The sequence below is a fragment of the Pelophylax lessonae genome (assembly GCF_965119305.1).
Source record: "Pelophylax lessonae genome assembly, chromosome: 5".
Lineage (NCBI taxonomy): Eukaryota > Metazoa > Chordata > Amphibia > Anura > Ranidae > Pelophylax > Pelophylax lessonae.
This window is the reverse complement of record NC_138772.1, coordinates 329,335,866-329,356,019: the sequence shown is the minus strand read 5'-3', so window position 1 is coordinate 329,356,019 and position 20,154 is coordinate 329,335,866. Positions and strand designations below refer to the sequence as shown.

General features: G+C 42.7%; 1 protein-coding gene across 1 annotated transcript in view; it reads left to right on the top strand.

The window, feature by feature from the left end:
• The window catches only part of BLOC1S5 (biogenesis of lysosomal organelles complex 1 subunit 5), a 71,670-nt gene that overhangs the window by 7,167 nt on the left and 44,349 nt on the right, over window positions 1–20,154 (top strand). The window contains exon 3 of the mRNA XM_082258767.1: window positions 18,150–18,279. Coding sequence (XP_082114893.1) covers window positions 18,150–18,279 — 130 coding nt within the window. The remainder of the gene's footprint in view (window positions 1–18,149; window positions 18,280–20,154) is intronic.

The following is a 20,154-nucleotide window of genomic DNA, read 5'->3' as shown; positions in this document are numbered from 1 at the left end:
TGCAGTCATTGAGCATGGACTCCCATATTGTTGAGTGGATTAGGCAGTGGCTGAGTGACAGACAACAGAGGGTTGTAGTCAATGGAGAACATTCAGAACAAGGTCATGTTACCAGTGGGGTACCTCAGGGATCTGTACTGGGACCAATTTTGTTTAATATCTTCATAAGTGATATTGCAAAAGGCCTCGATGGTAAGGTTTGTCTTTTTGCTGATGACACAAAGATATGTAACAGGGTTGATGTTCCTGGAGGGAAACGCCAAATGGAAAAGGATTTAGGAAAACTAGAAGAATGGTCAGAACTCTGGCAACTGAAATTTAATGTGGATAAGTGCAAGATAATGCACCTGGGGCGTAAAAACCCAAGGGCAGAATATAGAATATTTGACACAGTCCTGACCTCAGTATCTGAGGAAAGGGATTTAGGAGGAATTATTTCAGAAGACTTAAAGGTGGGAAGACAATGTAATAGAGCAGCACGAAATGCCAGCAGAATGCTTGGATGTATAGGGAGAGGTATAAGCAGTAGAAAGAGAGAAGTGCTTATGCCGCTGTACAGAACACTGGTGAGACCTCACTTGGAGTATTGTGCGCAGTACTGGAGGCCATATCTCCAGAAGGATATAGATACTCTAGAGAGAGTTCAGAGAAGAGCTACTAAACTAGTACATGGATTGCAGGAAAAAACTTACCAGGAAAGGTTAAAGGACCTTAACATGTATAGCTTGGAAGAAAGAAGAGACAGAGGGGATATGATAGAAACTTTTAAATACATAAAGGGAATCAACTCGGTAAAGGAGGAGAGCATATTTAAAAGAAGAAAAACTACCACAAGAGGACACAGTTTTAAATTAGAGGGGCAAAGGTTTAAAAGTAATATGAGGAAGTATTACTTTACTGAGAGAGTAGTGGATGCATGGAATAACCTTCCTGCAGAAGTGGTAGCTGCAAATACAGTGAAGGAGTTTAAGCATGCATGGGATAGGCATAAGGCTATCCTTCATATAAGATAGGGCCAGGGACTATTCATAGGATTCAGATATATTGGGCAGACTAGATGGGCCAAATGGTTCTTATCTGCCGACACATTCTATGTTTCTATGTAATAAAAGTCAGCTGCTACACTTTTTGTAGCTGCTGACTTTTAATAAACACAAAAACAGATGGAACTCCGCTTTAACTCTCTAAGGCCCCTTTCACACTTGTGCAACTTCAAAGTCGCACGATTTACCGCAACTTTTTGCCACGATTTTGACTGGGCTTGAATGTCTTTGGCCTTAAAACGCTTCAAAATCGTGCCAAAGTAGTACAGGGACTACTTTGAAGTCGGTGCGACTTCAAGTCGCACAGATATGAATGGTACTCATTGGAAATAATGGAGAACGACTTGTCATGCGATTTTGCAGTCCCAAATCGCATGACAAGTCACACAAGTGTGAAAGGGGCCTTAGTTTATGCAAATCCGCCCCAATTAACTCCTTATTCTCTTTCTCCCTTTAACTATTATTTTCCTGCTGATTTTTTGTTTTCATTTTATTAACTATTAATATTTAAACTTTTTTTTGTTTTGTTTGTTAACATTTTACATATTTCCCATGTAAAAAAAAAAAAGTGCAAAATTGAAAAAAAAAAAACTTTTGTAAATAAATGCAATGCATTTTACCAGAATTGTAATTTTAGTGTCATTTTAAACAGGACAAATTACACAATAAAATGCACACTTTTTATGTACAGTAAGACCATTTTTTTTTTTTTTTAAACTCAGGCCCCTTTCACACTGATAGGTTTTTCCTGTATTTTTATTCTGCAAGAAAAACGATACAAGAAAAATTTTTCCCTTAAAATCCTATGGTACTTTTCACACCACTGCGCTGTGGGTGTGGTGCGTTTTGAAAAGTCCTGCATACTTCATCTCTTTTTTTTTGAAATGTGTTTATTTAGGGATTTTTTTGCATTAACACAGGAACAATTTACAAAGGCACAACAGATAGAAGTCCAATTGTGTAGACACGAGCAGTATACACATATATATGGCATATTTGAAAAAAAACTTGGATATTAAAATTCCTCCAACTCCCCCCGCCATCTCAGTGGAAAAAAGGCGGGGGGTGGGGGGAGGTTGTAGTATTCAATGCCAAGTTATAGAAATGAAAGGCGCCATGAACCCCAAATACAACCAGACACTCCCATTCATACTCACCTCGCACACACCACCCACATCAACGCCTGAATGCTGCGTCTTTGGTGTGGTGTTACAAACCACACCAAAAACACAGCTTCCCATTGAAATGAAAGGAAATCGCTGTAAAAACACTGCAATTTGCATTTTTGGTGCATTTATAAGTCGCATGTCTGTTTTTCAAAGGTGCAGGCAACCCAAAAATACACAGGAAACGCATATGAAACACAGCAAAATTTCTGTAAAAACGCATATGCGCTTCTACCATGATTTTGCTACAGAGCAGTGTGAAAGGGCCCTTAGTGCCGGTTCACACTAGTACGACTTGTCAGGCGACTTGGTCAGGCTGGCAAGTCGCGCACCGTCGCGGTCCATAGTGTAGTACAGGAACGGTTCTAATAGGAGTGACACAAGTCGCTCCGACTTAGAAAAAGGGTCCTGTACCACTTCAGGGTGACCTGGAGCGACTTGCATAGACATTCATTTTATGTCGCGCCGAAGTCGCGGTGCACGCGACTTCACAGGTCGCCCCCGAAGTCGTGCCGCTTCAGTGTGAACCGGCACTAACACTACTCAAAAATAGTGCATTTTGCTTAATTTTGTTGTGTTTTATTTTCTGAGGATTACTAAAAAAAAAAATAATTGTTACAAAACAGTATCATGAAAAGAAAGTTGTTGATCCTTTAAAAAACTGTATTCCCTTGTTATCTTAAGTAATGACAAAGTTATTGCCAAATAAACAGGTCCATGGCAGGAATGTAAACATTGCTCTGGTCAATGGGGGTAAACAGGTTTGAGAGGCGAAGTGGCTGAAGAAGAATTTTTCCCCTACCTAGCCAAAAAATGTTTAAAATCCCCAACACTTATCCCCGTATGGAAGAAAAACAATATTATGACCTTAGCATTGTCTTCGTGCAGACAAAGTTCTCCTTGTGCCACTATTTTGCTTAAAGGGTAACTCCACTTTCATGAGGAAAAAAATTAGCAAATAAAGAAAAAAACAATATAGCGTAAACAAATGCGACACAAATCTTATTGTAATTGAATGTTATTAATTACTTGCCTACTGTGCACTTAAACCCCCTTCCCATCCAGACCAATTTTTAGCTTTCAGCGCTCTCACATTTTGACTGACAATTGCGCGGTCATGCTACACTGTACCCATATGAAATTTTTATCATATTTTTCACACAAATAGAGCTTTCTTTTGGTGGTATGTAATCACCTCTGGGTTTTTTATTTTTTACAAAAAAAAAGAAAAAAGACAGAAATTTTTGAAAAAAAAAAAAGTTTTTCTTATTTTCTGCGAGTAAATTTTGAAAATAAATTTTTCTCCTTCACTGAAGGGCGCTGATGAGGCGGCACTGATAGGCTGCACTGCTGGGCACTGATAGGCTGCACTGCTGGGCACTGATAGGTGGCACTGCTGGGCACTGATAGGTGGCACTGCTGGGCACTGAGAGGTGGCACTGCTGGGCACTGAGAGGTGGCACTGACGGGCGGCACTGATAGGCGGCACTGATGGGTACTGGCGGATGGCACTGATGGACACTGACGGGTGGCACTGATGGGCGGCACTGATGAGCATTGATGGGCAGCGCCATCAGTGCCCACACTCAGTGCCCATAGTGCTGCCAGTCAGTGCTCATCAGTGCCTAGATGAGCAGGCACTGATGGGCACTGACTGACAGCACTATGGGCACTGATTGTGGGCATTGATGGGGGGCACTGATTGTGGGCACTGATGGTGGCAATTTGTGTATGTGTTTTACCTTTTGTAATCAGGGCACTGGTGATCGGTGCCCTGATTACATTTCTTCTGTGTCCCCGGCGCTGTGAGGCTCCCCCTCCTTCCTCACACTGCAGGCTCCGTGTGAGGAAGGAGCGCCGGCGATGAGAGATGATCTCATATGTTTACATATGAGATCATCTCTCATTGGACGGTCCGATCACGTGGTGAATGGCCGCTGTGATTGGCCATTCACCACGATCTGTGATCAGCTGTGTCCAAGGGACACGGCCGACACAGATTTTCCCCGATGCGCGCTCGCGGGAGCGCGCGGGGAGACTCTTTCTGGGAGGCCGTTTAAAAACGGCCTCCCGAAAATTCAAGTCCGCGCTGCAGCCGTATATAGGCTGTAGCGCGGATGGGAACTGGTTAAAAATGACCTTTCCTTTTCAATCTATACATAAAATAGTAAAAAGTTTGGGACTTTATATGAAGTGTGTGGCCCTTAGTGACTAACATAAATATGATCACATCCAAAGAATGAAATAAAAAAAAAAAAAAAATCAGATTGATATAAATCGCATTTTAATGAGACAAGGGAAAATTGATGACAGCATTGTACATGGAGGCTATACATCAATTTACCTTATATATACATGTATTACATTCTCCCTAGATACATGAATTGCACCTGCTCCTGATGAAGTGTTTATTCACGAAACGCGTTGAGCTTTTTGGGAAGCAATTCCTTCTACCATCTCATATTTACCATGTACTTGATTGTATTGTTCTACATACATATGTATCATGTATATTCATGTTTTTATCTATATGAATACATGTATATTATCATCCACTTATCAGTGCTGATGTTTTCATTTTCCTATTCATCCATAATCCATACCCTTTTACTTGTTATCCTCCATGTACAATGCTGTCATCAATTGTCCCTTGTCTCATTAAAATGCGATTTATATCAATCGGATTTTTTTTTTTTTTTTCATTCTTTGGATGTGATCATATTCATGTTAGTCACTAAGGGCCACACACTTCATATAAAGTTTTTACTATTTTATGTATACATATAGGGATGGAGGCTCATGTCTATGTGAGCCTCATATAAAGTCCCAAAACTCTTTTGTTTCTTCTTTCCTTTTCAATCTGCAGCTGTTGTAATTTTCTGAAAATGCAATGCAATATGGCTACCTGGAGGTGTTCTGTACACAGAATATGTACTTGACCATCCCCCAGAAACATAATTTCCTGCCTGTGTGATTGGCTCGCCAATTTTCCCAGAAGTCTGCCTAAGATACAAGTCAGATTTCTGGCATCCCCTGCAACAAAATCGACATTTTTGGTGCGATAGTCTCAATAGGAACACATCTAAAGGGATGCAGGCCCAGCAGATTTCCTCGTTAGAGCTCTTAAGCTGCACAGCTGATAGATAATTATGAAACCACTCCCATTGGAGCCACTCAGCACAGAGGAAGAAACAATGATTTCTTCAGAATAACAAAAGGTAGGAATCTGCAACAACGTTTTTTTTAAATCCTTGCAATGTACAGAGATCACCCAGAGGGGAATGTTTTTTTTTTTTCAACAAAAGTGGAGTTACGCTTTAAGCTTACTTTGCTGTATAAGCCAATTATGGTGCTTTACTGAATAGAACAGTTGCACATACATTGGAGGATATACAATTTATAGAATACAAAGTATTACAAAATTGCCTACAATGTACAAACTATCTATCCTTCCTAACAAATTATCATGTTGTATTCCAACTTTGTCGTCTAGCATAAGTGTTCCTTTTTCCCTCCCTTCACTTTCTGCTTCCTCACTTCCTGCAAGGAGCTTCACAAACTAGCCCAACATAATTGTTAGCATATCAATAGAGGAGGCCTAACTTAAAAATAAAAAAACTGTACATGGACCTAAACTCTAACAATCCACATATATCTATGCTATGAAAATTACCAAAAAATAAAGTAGTCCTACACAGCTACTCTGCACCTGTGCCGATATCTTGAGAAAAGATTGGATGCAAGTACAGACATGCCTTGGGTCCCTGCCAAGTCCCATACTGCCTCTCTCTCGCGCGCTCTCTCTCTCCTATCATGCAGGTAATTACTCCCAACCTCCAATCCCTAACAATTCCCAATTTTTTTTTTTCTAGTTTCTTTGGGTAATGGATCTCTTCTTCCATGGAGAAGTTTCTAAACCATTCAAGATCCAGCTGCGCATTGCCTTCGGGCTCACTAGCAGTTTCTGGTTTGATTACCCTTGAAGTATATCTTGGGAGTTGTACACAGACCCTGGCCTATAATGTTTCCTTCAGGCACTTGATCATCCTTTCAGCACTTACCTTGGCAGGTGGTTTGTTGTTCTGGGCCACATTTTCCATATCCATTTTAGGAATTTATGGCTATTTACCTGTTTTGCTATGAGTAAGCCAACTGATCACTGCAGAATGCAGAGCTTTAAAAGATACCTTCTAATAAGCTGTCCACCATGAGATTAAATGGCAGGCTATGGCCTGAGATTGACCAATGTCAGAGAGTTTGCACATAGTGTGACGTCGCCATTTGCTGGTGGAGGTTAGCAATCAAGGTAGAATCCGAAGAAGAATGCAGACTGGAATACCATCTAATAAACTGTCCACCATGAGATTAAATGGCAGGCTATAGCCTGAGATTGACCAATGTCAGAGAGTTTGCCCACAGTGTGACGTCGCCATTTGCTGGTGGAGGTTGGCAGTCAAGGTAGAATCCGAAGAAGAATGCAGACTGGACAAAGACTTGGGTGGAATGAAAACCTAGATGATGGGTATCAATGTGGGTGGGCCAATTTTCCCTTTCTCTCTGCGCACCAGCCAACATACCGAATTTAAAGGGATGGATGGACTATCTATGTAATGAATCATCTTTGCTCTTTTATGATTATTACTCTGTAACATTATATAGATCTTTTTATGTACTTGTTAGTGATTTTCCTTTCTTTGTATTTAAATAAAATCTTTGCTCTTTTTAAGAAATGTCAGTCTGATTATAATCCTCACAATTAACATTACCAGAGCGCTAACAAATTATGTTAATTTAGGGACAGACAAAATAGATAAATATTTCATTTGGCAACCTAAAATTTGGAATGTGGAAAAATCTGCAGAGAACCCAAATCCTAGTTTATTTTGTCTTAATGTATACATAAAGGCAAAACATTATTTTTAATATTAGTTTTGGATATAGTAGTGAGGGATTAGAAGACCTGTCAGTTTTTATTGCTGTCTGTGCCCCCGTTAAGGAGATCCACCCTCTCTAATTGTCTCCTTTACCATTATCATTGACAGTAAAAGAAAAACCCAAATTTTGGGTTGTTCCCAGAAAAGTAATAGAGGGGCAATCTTCCAATAGGGTCACCAGTTGCAGTGACTTGGGGATCTCCAAAGGATTCCTTTTAATTTGCAGGGATTTGATCTCACTTCCTGTTTGGCTAAGGGACAGGAAGTGAAGGGAAATCTCCGCAATGGGATTGTGAAAAAAAAAAATCTGACATGGTATTGCCCTTCCTTGCTCTATCCAAGCTGAAAAAAATTTGGCTATAGATTTGCTTTAAAGGAGATGTAGAGCCAAAGCTCGTTTGGTTGTACTTCTATGGATCCCAGGAGTGCAGTTCACTCTGCACTCCTGTTACCCATTTTCAGCAGAGAGTGTTCTGAAGTCCGCTCTGTGCTGATGTCACAGATATCAGTCCAGGCACCGCGTCATCACGAACACGGAGTCGGGATCAGCCAGGTGCCTGGACCGTCACCTGGCTCAGTCTCTCAGCGAACTGCTGAGAGACTGAGCCTGCCACTTCCTGCCACTCCACAGCCAATGAGTGAGGAGGAGGCAGAGCAGAGAGCTGTGATTGTCAGTCAGCAGCTTTATACTCGGAGCTGTCAGAACTGAGCGATCGGCAGTGTTCGATCGCTCAGTTCTCAGTGCAGAGGTGACGGGGGACAGATGCAGCATCGGACCGATGCTGCATCCACCTAGGTAAATATAAATGGGCAATAACCCCAAACCCCATACTTCAAGGTCCAGACCTCTACAAAAGCTAAGGTCCAGACCTCTACAAGAGAAACAGAGTTAAAGGCATTCATCTCTTCTGTGGACAAGATTCAGGCTGGTTTGTGAATTCTAAATCCTTGCTTGAGTAATACTGAAAGATCTGGGAAATAATCTCAGTGAGTGGACATGCACATCTGGTTAGTATAGAAGTTTCCATATACTTGAATGGTGTATGTATCTTTGTTATCATGTTTTACATCTGTTATAATTAGTAGGCCTGTTTAGCTGTTCACTTTTTGCCAGCAGAAAATCTAATCGCCCTGTAGATCTGTAGGATAAACCCAGACAACTTTGATGGGAAAAAATGTAGTTTGTTTTTATTTTTTTTTCCATGTGAAAAAGAAGTAGCTTTTTTGCATCAACAGTGGGTTCTCATGTCCTTAGATCTGAGGTTCTAATGAAGGTTAGTGTGTAAGGCTTACAATCTGTAGTGATAAGGAGAAATTGGGACACTAATTGATAGTGTGAATCTCCTTGGTGGACTAGAAGGTTCAGCTTGACTGAGTAAAAGCGGAGTTAGTGACTCTGTTATGTCAATTGTTTTGGCAGTAGAGTTTGTGTGCAATTGCTGGTAAGGCAACTTTAATTATGTCGGTGATTAACTTAAAGCAGAAGTAAAATCCACTATAATTTTTTTTTTTTTTTTTTTTTTTTTTTTTTTAAGGCCCCCAGGTGGATTATGCCATAATGTACTAGTATTCACAGCATATTAGTACATTATGGCAGACTTACCTGTCATATGGTGTCCATCCAGCGCATCGCTGGGACCAATTTGTCGGGCACCTGGCACTTCCATCTTTGCCTGCTCTTTCTTCCGGGTCCTGTGCCTTCAGCCACTTGATAGGCCAGGCCACAATGCCACCAGTCTTGTGCATGCACACGGGAGTCCCATCACCGCGGCATGGATCGGGACGGGAAATGTTTGCTGAGCTGCGCATTCACAGCTTAGTGAACATGACAGCTAACAGGCAGAAGTTTGCGTTTATATCAGAAGAGACCAATAAAGTATCTTCTGTCATAAATACCCTGCCTGTCAGCCATTTGATTAAAATTCAAGTTTATTTCCACTTTAGAGTGATTCTAAAGGCAATTTTTTGTTAATAACAAAAATGTTATACTTCCATGCTGTGTGCAATGACTTTGCACAGAGCACCTCGGATCCTCCTCTTCTGGGGTCCCATACCGGTGCTCCTGGCTCACTCGTGCATGCTCTTTCCCGAGTCAGCACTGTGTTTCCATTGACGCACAGAGTCCAGTTTAGAGTCAGCCACATTCCCCCACCACTTCTCTTTCCACTGGGTCTGATTGACAGAAGCAGGTGCCTGATTGACCTCTTCTCTGTCCAATGAGGAGAGAGACGCTGCCTTTCTTCCACATCGCTAGATCGAGATTGGGCTCAGGTAAGTATTTAGGGAGGGCAGTTGCATGCAGAAGGTTTTTTTACCTAAATGCATAGAATGATTTAAGGTAACCTGTACTTTTTAGAACCACTTTAAGGTTCCACACACACACTAGGCTGTTGAAAAAAATGTCGGAACCTCTGGCAGAAAAAAGCAGCATAGAAAACACTCATAAAGGCTTGTATTGCACAAGAGTTTGGAAGTTAATGGGCATTTGCTTTTATGAGTGTTTTTTTCCAAAACATTCCTCTCTGCTTATTTTTCACTATAATCAATGAACGTTTAGCGTTGCATGCGTTTTTTCTGCTCTAAAGCTCCTCTCCGAAATGCAATTCTAAAGTGTTTTTTTTTTTTCTTGTCTGAAAACCCTTCTCTGCAAATATGCTTGTAAACTCCATAGTGTGAATGGACACATAGACTAACAGAGAGCTGTTTTTACAGGCTGAAGAAAAAAAAAACGCCAAAAGCCTGTATAAGCAACCTTTTTTTTTTTTCATGCCCAGTGTGCATGGACGTTAACAGTGGAGGTAGCTGGAGATTTTCTTAAAGCATGCTTCTGCTACTGTCAAAACATGTGCAGATAAGGTTTCGACTTATCAAGTTTGATTTGTTCAAGCAATATGATCAGAATGATAGTATAAAAACGAAACCATCCGCTAAAAAAGGAAGAAAAACAAGAATGACGAATGCTTTGAGCACGTTGTTAAGAATGAGAGAAATTAACAACAGAGCTGCAGTGATTGGCTGAAAAAACGCAGTTGATGGAATAGAAAATGTTATCAAGAATATTTCAGCGATCGCTGTAGGTGCAGATGTGAGAGATGAGGTTGACCAGCTAATACAGAAAACTGCACAGAAAGAAAGGTTTGATGAGTGTGAAGATTTAATTTATTGAATGTTTTCTATTTAATTTATTTGAAATCCATAAGTGATAGGACCTTTTTTCATTGAAGATGTGTGCAGTATGAGAGAACGATGCATTGCCTCTTTAGAACAGCGAGAACCTGAGACTGTTGTTATACTGCAAGAAAGTGCAGAAGTACAGAGCGTGTTACATGACTCAAAAATTCAGCTTGCCTAGTAAGATTGTGCCATTTTGTCTTTTAGGCAATGGCTATTTTACCCTTAGTCTGGGCTTTTAAACTACTATGACACAGGAGAAAAGAGATAGGATGCTGGGGGAGTAACAGACCGTATATGCGGCCAATAACACTTGTAAACGAATGAGAATAGTTCCTCTCTATTTACTCTGGCATCAGAAAGGATTAGGTGTGCACCAGCAACCTTTATAAAGGGCCCGCACAACAGGGAGGAAGGGCCCTGGCCGGTGGTCAGGGGGGCCCTTTATGGTTTCTTGCACCAGGACCCTGAAGGTTCTAGTTACACCTCTGTCTCTTGATAAGTTTTTGTACTTTGTGACCAATTTACTTATTACAGGTACTTGTAGAGTGCTGTCAATTCACACAGCGCTTTATATATATATATATATTTACATTCACATCAGTCTCTGCACTCCAAGGAGCTTACAGTCTAAGATCCCTAAAGCCTGTTACACACTTTAAGGTTTTTTTCACTTCAACCCAGTGGGTTGAACGAAAAAAAAAACTGTCCGCTCTGGGCAGAGTGGCTGTACTAATGATCCGACGCTAGTACAGCGATCTCTCCTGCTGAGCTGACAGGGGGGATGACCAGAACACTCTGATCAGCGCTCTCAGCCATTGGCTGAGAGGGCTGATCTGGAGCTGGCGAGTGCTGGTTTTCCCTCCGAGCTGTTGTGTTCTGACAGGGGGATGGCCAAACACTCTAAACAGCGCTCTCAGCCATTGGCTGAGAGCGCTGATCAGGAGAAGGCTGGCTGCTGGTTTTTCAGCATGCTCATCCGACAGAAGCCGGACCAGCTGCCATACACACGGCCTGAATGTCGACCTGTTTTTATTGAACCAGCCAATGTCATTCGGCCCGTGTGTATGGGGCTTAACTCACATTCTTGCATACACCCTGTAGCCAGTTTTTAGACAGGAGCCAATTAACTTACCAGCATTTCTTTAGAGTGCCGCTGGCAATAATCGCATGAAAAACCTGGTAGGCTGGTTGTACCCAAGTTGATCTATTAATGGAGAATGGTGTTGGCAACATGTGATGGACTGTGCAACATTGTCCATATCAGACATTTATGGATAGCTACTCTGGTTATCACTAGGCCATCCCATCACTGTGAAATACTATCTTAAAAACCAGCAGAATAGTATCGCCCTACAGGAGGTATGGTGGAGAATCATAAATAAAGAACCTATCTCTTGGGAACAGCTCCGTGCATAGCACATTGTAGTGGTTAATGGAGGTTTTACTTTATATTCAAACACCCTCAAGAAGAAGTTCTGGAGCTAAAAAGGATAACATTTCAATCACTAAAAGATCAAAGGGTAGGCTGTGACTTGACATTGTCTATGTCAGAGAGCTTGCCCACAGTGTGAGAGATCCATTTGCTGGAGGAGGTAAGCAATTGGGGTAGAATTCCAAGAATAATGCAGACTTGAAAAGAGACCATCCAGGGGTAGAATGAAAACCTAAAGAGTGGTGTCAATGTGGTTGGGTCTTATGCATGATAAAAAGGGCAATCCGCCAATTCTCTCTCCCTCTCCCAGCCAAGACACTGGACTTGCTAGGTAATGTATCATGTTTGCTCCTCTGTTATGCACATTAATTAAATCTATTTATATACTTGATAGTGATTTCCTTTTGTTTTTAGTTAAACAAAAACCTTTTGCTTCTTTTAGCACTGTTGGTTTTATGGTGATGATGATTATTGCTCTAACAGATTCTTAAAGTGTGTGTGTGAACCCTCACCTTGTAAAACAACCCATTCAGTTTAAAATGGAAATGAAGGGCAATAGATGTTGTGTATACATATAAAAAAAACATAAATACTATCACATACCCTCTTTCACGTGCCCTGAATCCTCAGATAGTGAGATGGATTCCTTTACTTCTGCAACCACGCAGGAATAGGCGCTGGTGGACACACTGATTGTATCTGTGCGTGAGACATTAAAGATGGAGGACACAGCTGCAGCTGCGATGGAGGCGCAGGTTCCCTTTTGGCACTCGCGAGCCATCCAGAGCGGCAAAAGTGTTCCCTTTCCCCTCCCATTTCTGAGCTGGTGGACCAGCTTGTCCAGGGGCTTAAGATTATCTGTGATGCTTCTTTGGATGCTGCTCCCCTAGTGGCTCAGCTTTCTGTCTTGGCAGTGGTCTTTCGGCGTGTCTTTTGGCTCAAACCCTGGTGTGCGGACCAGACTTCTAAAAAGGCCTTGACTGATCTTCCCTTTCAAGGAGATCACCTGTTTGGTGCTACCCTGGATAACATCATTAAAGGTCTCACAGGGGGAGAAAGAGTACCTTTCTTCCACAGGCTACTAAGGGCAAGGACCCTCGTCGTAGACGTGGGCCCTCCTTCTCGGCTCATAAGAAGTTTTTTTTTATCCCTCAGGGACAATTGAACGAAGCCCTTCGGGGCCTCCTCTGGAGGATCCAAGTGAACTTGGTCTGGCAAGTCAAGAGCAGGCTTCTCCAGATCTGTGGACAAGGCCCCTTCAGCCTGGGGTGGGGGGATGTTTTTGCTGGTTCCTGGACCCATGGACTTCCCTGGTACAAGAAGACAAGTGGGTCCAGGAGGTCATATGGTCCAGGTACAAGATTGAGTTTCCTTCTTACCCTCCAGAAAGGTTCTTTCTTCCAATGTACGACTGTCCCCGGTCCGCTTACAGACTCTCTTTTGAAGCGGTTTTACTTCAAAGGGTGATTGTCCCGGTTCCGACTTCGGAACCTTTTCAGGGGTTTTACTCAAACCTGTTTACAGTCCCCAGGAAGGAAGGCAAGGTATGTCCAATTCTGGACCTCAAGGTGCTGAACTGGGCTACTTGGACAACCTTCTTCTGCAAGCAGTGTCTCCTACTTCGGTGGTGGAAAACCTTGAAATCACCATACGGACCCTGAAGGAGTTCAGCTGGATTCAGAATCTTCAGAAGTCTACCTTGGTTCCTTCCACAAAGCTAGACTATCTGGGCTGACTCTGGACTTGGCCTTAGCCAGTGTACTCCTTCCTCTGGACAAACTCCAGAAACTGCAGGCTGCAATTTGCCTCCAACTGTCCAGCAGATGGTCATCCCTCTGTACTTGCATGCGGGTGTTGGACCTGATGGTGTCGACCTTCTAGTCGGTCTCGTTTGCACAGTTCCATATGGGACAAAGATCCGCAATCTCTGGACAACCAAATCCAGCTGAGCCGGGTTACACAAGGGTCCCTAATCTGGTGGCTTTGTTCTCCGGCAGGGCAAATCCTTCCTTCCCTTTGTATTGGACTGTGGTCACCACGGATCGTCTCTGATATCCAGTGCGCATTAAATCACAGTGCCACAGCCATGGCTTTTGTCAATCACCAAGAGGGCACAAGAAGTGTCCTGGTGGCTCTGGAGGTAGCCAGCATTCTCAGGTGGGCAGAACATTTAGTTCCAGCCCTTTCCGCTGTACACATTCCCGGAGTGGAAAACTGGCAGGTAGATTACCTCAGTCGGCAGGCGTTGGACCAGGGGGAATGGTCTCTTCATCCGGAGGGGTTTCATCAGTTGTGTTTTCATTTGGGCACCCCAGAGGTGGATCTGTTGGCGTCTTGGCTCAACAGAAATGGGCAGAGGTTCGTAGCGAGGTCATGGGATCCTCTGGCGGATGCCACAGATGCACTGGTTGCTCTGTGGGGTTAGTATCTCCTGATTTATGCCTTCCCTCCTCTCAAGCTTCTGCCAAGACTTCTACGCAGGATCAAGGCCGAAGGGATTCCGGTTATATTGGTGGCCCCGGACTAGCTACGCCGATCTGGTGTGGCTGGTTACCAACGTTCCTTGGTAACTTCCTCTCAGGCAGGATCAGCTGTCCCAAGGGCCAATCTTCCATCCTGCTTACAATCTCTGGCTTTGACGGCTTGGCTGTTGAAAGCCAGGTGCTGAAGGATAGGGGTTTGTCTGAATTAGTGATTCCAACGTTGCTAAAAGCTAAGAAATCTACTTCTAGGAAGATCTACCATCGTACGTGGAAGATGTACATTGCGTGATGTGAATCTCTTTGGGTTCATCCTCACTCCTTCTCGGTGGCTCAGATATTGACCTTCCTTCAACTGGGGGTTGAACAGAAATTTGCCTTGAGTACCATCAGGGGCCAGGTGTTGACTTTAGCGGTCTTCCAAAAACCCATGGCCACACACTCCCTGGTGCATACCTTTCTTCAGGGTGTTCGAAATTTGGTTCCTCCAGTGCGGTCTCGGTTGCCGTCTTGGAACCTCTATTTGATGCCTTCGGTCCTCCAGAAGCCTCCCTTTGAGAATCTTCGGGAGATTCTCTTGCTGCCTTACACTGTCTCAGAAGGTGTTTTTTTTTTTGGTAGGTATCGCGCAGGGTGTTGGGACTGGCGGCGTTATCCTGTCGTTTACCTTACTTGGTGAGCCCTTGTCTGTTCCTTCCAAAGGTTGTCTCTGATTTCCTTTTGAATGAAGACATTGTGTTGCCTTCCCTGTGTCCCAGGCCAAAACCACCTAAGGAAATTTCCTTGCATACCTTGGAAGGGGTTCGGCTATTAGGGTGTACCTGCCAGCTACGGTGTCTTTTAGGAAGTCAGACTTACTATTTGTGCTTTGGGCTTCGGAAAGGGTCATCTGCTTTCTCTGTGACCATTTCCAGATGGATCAGACAGACGGTGATTCAGGCCTATTCCATCAGGGGTCAGGTTCCACCTTTCCCTGTCAAGGCACACTCTACTTGGACGCTCAGTCCCCCCTGGGCCTTCAGTCATCAGGCATCGGTGATGCAGGTTTGCAAGGTGGCCACCTGGTCGTCGGTGCACACTTTCACAAAGTTCTGTAAAGTGAATGTGTTGGCATCTGCGGATGCTTCTTTTGGCTGCAAGGTTTTGCAGGCTGCTGTTTAGAGGACCTCTTTGAGAGTGTATTTTTTTTTCAGGTGGGCTCCAGTTTTTTTGGTTGAGCTCCTGTTGCCTGGTTGGCTACTGTTTAGCCTTGATAATTTTTGCGGTTTCCACCCCTCCATGTTTAACACTGCTTTAGGACCTCCCAATGTTTAAGAAGATCAAGAGCTGTGTCCGTCAATGAAAGAGAAATGGGATTTTTGACTTACCGTAAAATCCATTTCTCCCATGTTCATTGACGGACACAGCACCCACACCTTTGTAGAATTGTAATTCTTCTGACACTGCTTGTAACAAAACTGAGTGACTATAGCAGAGAGAGGGAGTATACCCCCTGGGACTGCCCATAGGAGTAGCCAGACTTTTTTTTTTCTGCCTAGTGTCCTACTCCTGTAGGGGCCAGTATATCCGAATGGTCTAAGATCAGGAGCTGTGTCCGTCACGTCAATTAACATCAAAGAAATGGATTTTACGGTAAGTCACAAATCCCAGTCTGCCCCTGGAGACACACAATTCTATTTTCTCTAAATTCAGTCAGATTAAATGGGAAAACGCAAGTCTACTTTTATTTTGAAACATGCACTAATGCTAACATTTATAATAGTGAAGTGTTTGTGGTTTCATGCGATATAGACAGTCTCATTAGAGGGGTCAATGAACCGGTTTAAATCTGACTTAACATTTACACTTACATAAGCACTAAATAAAGACAACCAGTCTTCCTAATCAGATATATGTCTTCTACTAATGAAGCAGACAGTGCGTCACCCAGTTTTCTCTACACTGTCTGTAGTCCTTGGGAATGCAGAGCTGTCTATTTTTTGAAAAAATATGGCTACCTCTTGGGTACTGATTTCATCATTTCGTAGTTTTTAGAGAAATGACTGTTTAGCTTTAACTGTTTTGTTTTTGGACTAGTATTCAATGTGGTGTGATTTTACATTGTTATTGATAAAAGGATTGAGGTGTATTTTCTTGACTGTATGTCTTCCACTTTACTTCAGTTCATTCCTTGCTGTATCTACATCTATGTTATAGGGTTAGCTGGAGAGCACTCAGAGGTTGCACTAAACATGTTTCACCACTAGATGGAAGTAGACATCTACAGTTAGTATATTTCTGTCTTTATCTGGAAAGCATGGCTTTTTCTATATGTGGGTTTTAATATTGTTCACCTCAGAAAGGCGGGTCATGCATAGCAGACATGACAAACACATGTTCCTAACAGATGTCCTTTGAGCCGCTTGTGCGAGGTGCTGTTGTGAGCTAATATCTTCCAGTATTCAGCTGTGTCTGTGTTTCATTCCACTAAGGGTTTATTAAAATGCTCATATTCTTTGTAGTTGGGATTCTTTTGAACCATTTTCCAGGCCTGCATAACTCCTCTTTTGCAATATGCCGGGCTCCAGAGTGTGACATCAATGTCCTGATGAAGAGCACTTTATGAACCTGCTCTGATGATTTACCTTCCTCGAACAAGCCCATGTGTTGCTTGCTGATTGTATTGCATTAGGGCACACTATTTCCCTAGTTACAAAAAAAAAAAAAAAAGCAAATGCTGACAGTGACTTTGTTTAAATGTTGGTAATGTACATTCATGTGTATATGCCATAAAGTGAATACCAGATGAATTTTAGACAAATCTTGTAGGTCATGTAGTGTAATGGCACATTACACTGCCATTTCTTAGAAGAAAAATATCAGCATACAGCAATAATCAAGTATCCTCATTAAAAAAATATGAGAAAATTTAAAATTGATGGCAGCAACATGTTTTAAAAAATTTGGGACAGGGCCGTGTTTACCACGGTGTAGCATCCCATCTCCATTTAATTACAACAGCTGCAGATTGAAAAGGAAAGGTAATTTTTAATAACATTTAAAGGGGAGTTCCGGCCTCAAAATCAGCTTTACACGATCCGCTTGCTGTACTGTTGCTGAAAAAGAATTGGATAATTATTTTTTTTTTTTTTTATTCACTTACCCTGTTATTAAAGAAAATATACTTACGTTTCTTCCTCTTCCTCACTCTTCAGCCGCGCCCTGCGCCGTCTCTTCCTGCTTGCATTGACTCCTGGGTGCCGAACGTCATCGCTCCCAGGAGTCAATGCGCCTGCACCGGCCCTGCTCGTCACTTCCGGTTCAGGCGCGTTATTCCCTGCTGAACAGCTTCTGGGCTTGCCCAGAAGCTGTGCAGGGATGACGCGCCTGCACCGGAAGTGATGAGCAGGGCCGGTGCAGGGCATTCTGGGACTCCGACGTCACCGAAGAGGACACCGAAGAAGACGCTCTGGCTTCAGCTGGCCACACCTGAGATGGCAGCGCTGGACAAGACATTTTCATGGTAAGTATTTCTTCTAAAATGTAAGTGAACCAGGGGACAGTTCAGAGGCTATCATTGCTGAAATTCACTAGCCCTGACTGTCCAGGGGGTATTTTTATTGACAACATTTTTTCGAGGCCGGAACTCCGCTTAAATTACTATATGATTTGTGTCCCAATTGTATGCACTATATTGTTTTTTCTTTATTTGCTATTTTTTTTCCACAAAAGTGGAGTTACCCTTTAAGGAAAGTAAAGGAAGCTTGGCTTGGAATGCAACAGTCGTGTTTCCAAGAGAACCGTATCGGTCATCTAAATTACTTTTACAAATTTGTAATCTTATTAGTAAACATGTTTGTTGGTATCAGTTGCAAGTGAGTATGCAAAATGGTTAAGAAGCAGTTATGTAAATTGCATGTATCTGTTTTTTTTTTCCTTAGGAAAAGCGAGGATTTAGAGAACTAAGAGTCCTTGAAAATGTGAAAAACAGCATATCTGAAACCAGTGATCCTGTCCTTCCAAAATGTATGGATACAATGCAAGACCAGCTAGGAATGGCGCTAAAAACCTGTAAGTCAATAAATACATTTCTTATTATTTAACCCAAGTGTGATGCTGCTGGGGGCCTGCAGAGATAAAGGGCCATGAACGTAAATGTACATGATGGAGTACCTGGCACTGCCTTGAAAATGCAGGGAAGATTTCCTGAACATTGCACTTTGCGTCCACATGCGTTTTGCTTTACTTCAGGTTCAGAGTTTTGCAGCTTGTGTATGCAGAGCCTAAGGGTCCTTTCACACGGGCGATCCGATCAGATCCGCCTGTCAGTTTTTTAGGCGGATCTGATCGGATCCTCAATGCATCCCTATGGGGCAGCGGAGACATCTCCGCTGACGCCCGCTGCCATCCGCATCCGATCCTGTCCGTGAAATACGGACAGATGGAAACCCTATTTTCCATCCATCCAGGGGATCGGATGGGATCGCAGGAGAGCGGACAGGCAGTCCGCTCTCATCCGATTCCCCCATAGAGCAGCGGGGCTCTGACACCTCCCTCTCCGCACACAGCTGTCACCTGCCTGCTCAACGGGGATCAGTGTATCGATCCCCCGCTGAGCTGCACGGAGTCCACCGACGGAGGCGGACCGTGTGAAAGGAGCCTTAAGCAACAGCTAGTGTATCTTTATGTTCTAGCATAGACTTTTAGTATCGAAGTATAGTTAGATAAATAGGAATGGTCAGAACATATTCAAAGAAAATCGTACAAAATTTAAGAACTGAGTCAGCAGATGGCAGTAGGTCATCATTTAAAACCAACATAAATGCATTGTTTTGTGTTTCGGTTCTTGGATATTAAATGTTCCATTTTTGCTGATCTCTCCATTGTGAGGATCACTGTGTAAAGGGACTGCACCCTTTAGTACTGCCAGTCTGGATCAGAGGTTTTATAAGAGCAGGTCATGTACTTGGTTTTCTTGTTAAAACAAACTTTTCAGCAATGTGAAATAATACCCCTCAGACTGTAGGACAGTATGTTTTTCAAAGTTAATTACGAAGCTTAAAACAACAGGTAGACCTTTAATGTTTCATTTTTGTCTGCCAGTGTCAATGTACCGTTTTACACAAACCTTTGCTAAATCTTCTTGTTCAAACATTTTTTCTGCAGCAAAGCAAGTCTTTATATATTTGCTCCTAAAATACATTTGCTCTTAAATTGCCTTATGAAAAAAGTGCTCGTTCATACCAGTTCTGTTGAGCTGCATTGCACTATACAGACCAATGCCAGGGCAAACGGAAAACCATTGTTTTATACGTGCCCTGTTCACACCACGGTGGTCCCTTGAGGTGGACTGCATATAAATGCAAAAATTAAAGCTGCCATCTTAGGCTCTGTTTGCTGTACAGGTGCAATAGTGCTGAACAGATGATCAGTTATGAGACTTTTTTGGAAACCCTTATATCGAAAGGTTTGGTTCCACTTTAACTACTTTGCTACTACATGTAAAAATCTGAAAAAAGGTGCAAAGTTGCTCAAATAACATGAAAAAAGCAATTTGGCACTAGCAGCGCTAAATTGAACTACATAAAAGAATCTAGTCCACAGTGCAAGACATGCAGGTGTTGTCGCTCTATAATAAACAGTTCTCCAGACTCGGAGGATCCATATAAGGTCAAGCATAATGAAAACTTCTGTCACCGTCATTCCACAAACTATAGTGCACCTCCACCGCACCACTGTGCCGACCCAGTGAAAGTGGACACTCACCAGAAATATATTTGTATGCGATTTGGTTCAACCACTTAGTAGTTTCTATCTTCTAACCGAGCTTTACACCAGCTGCACATCAAATCAAGATCTCTCAATGTCCACATATAATGTATGGTTATGCTCACGCCTGTATAATCATGAAAGTGAAGCACAAGAGCTGGGACTCATAGCGTAACT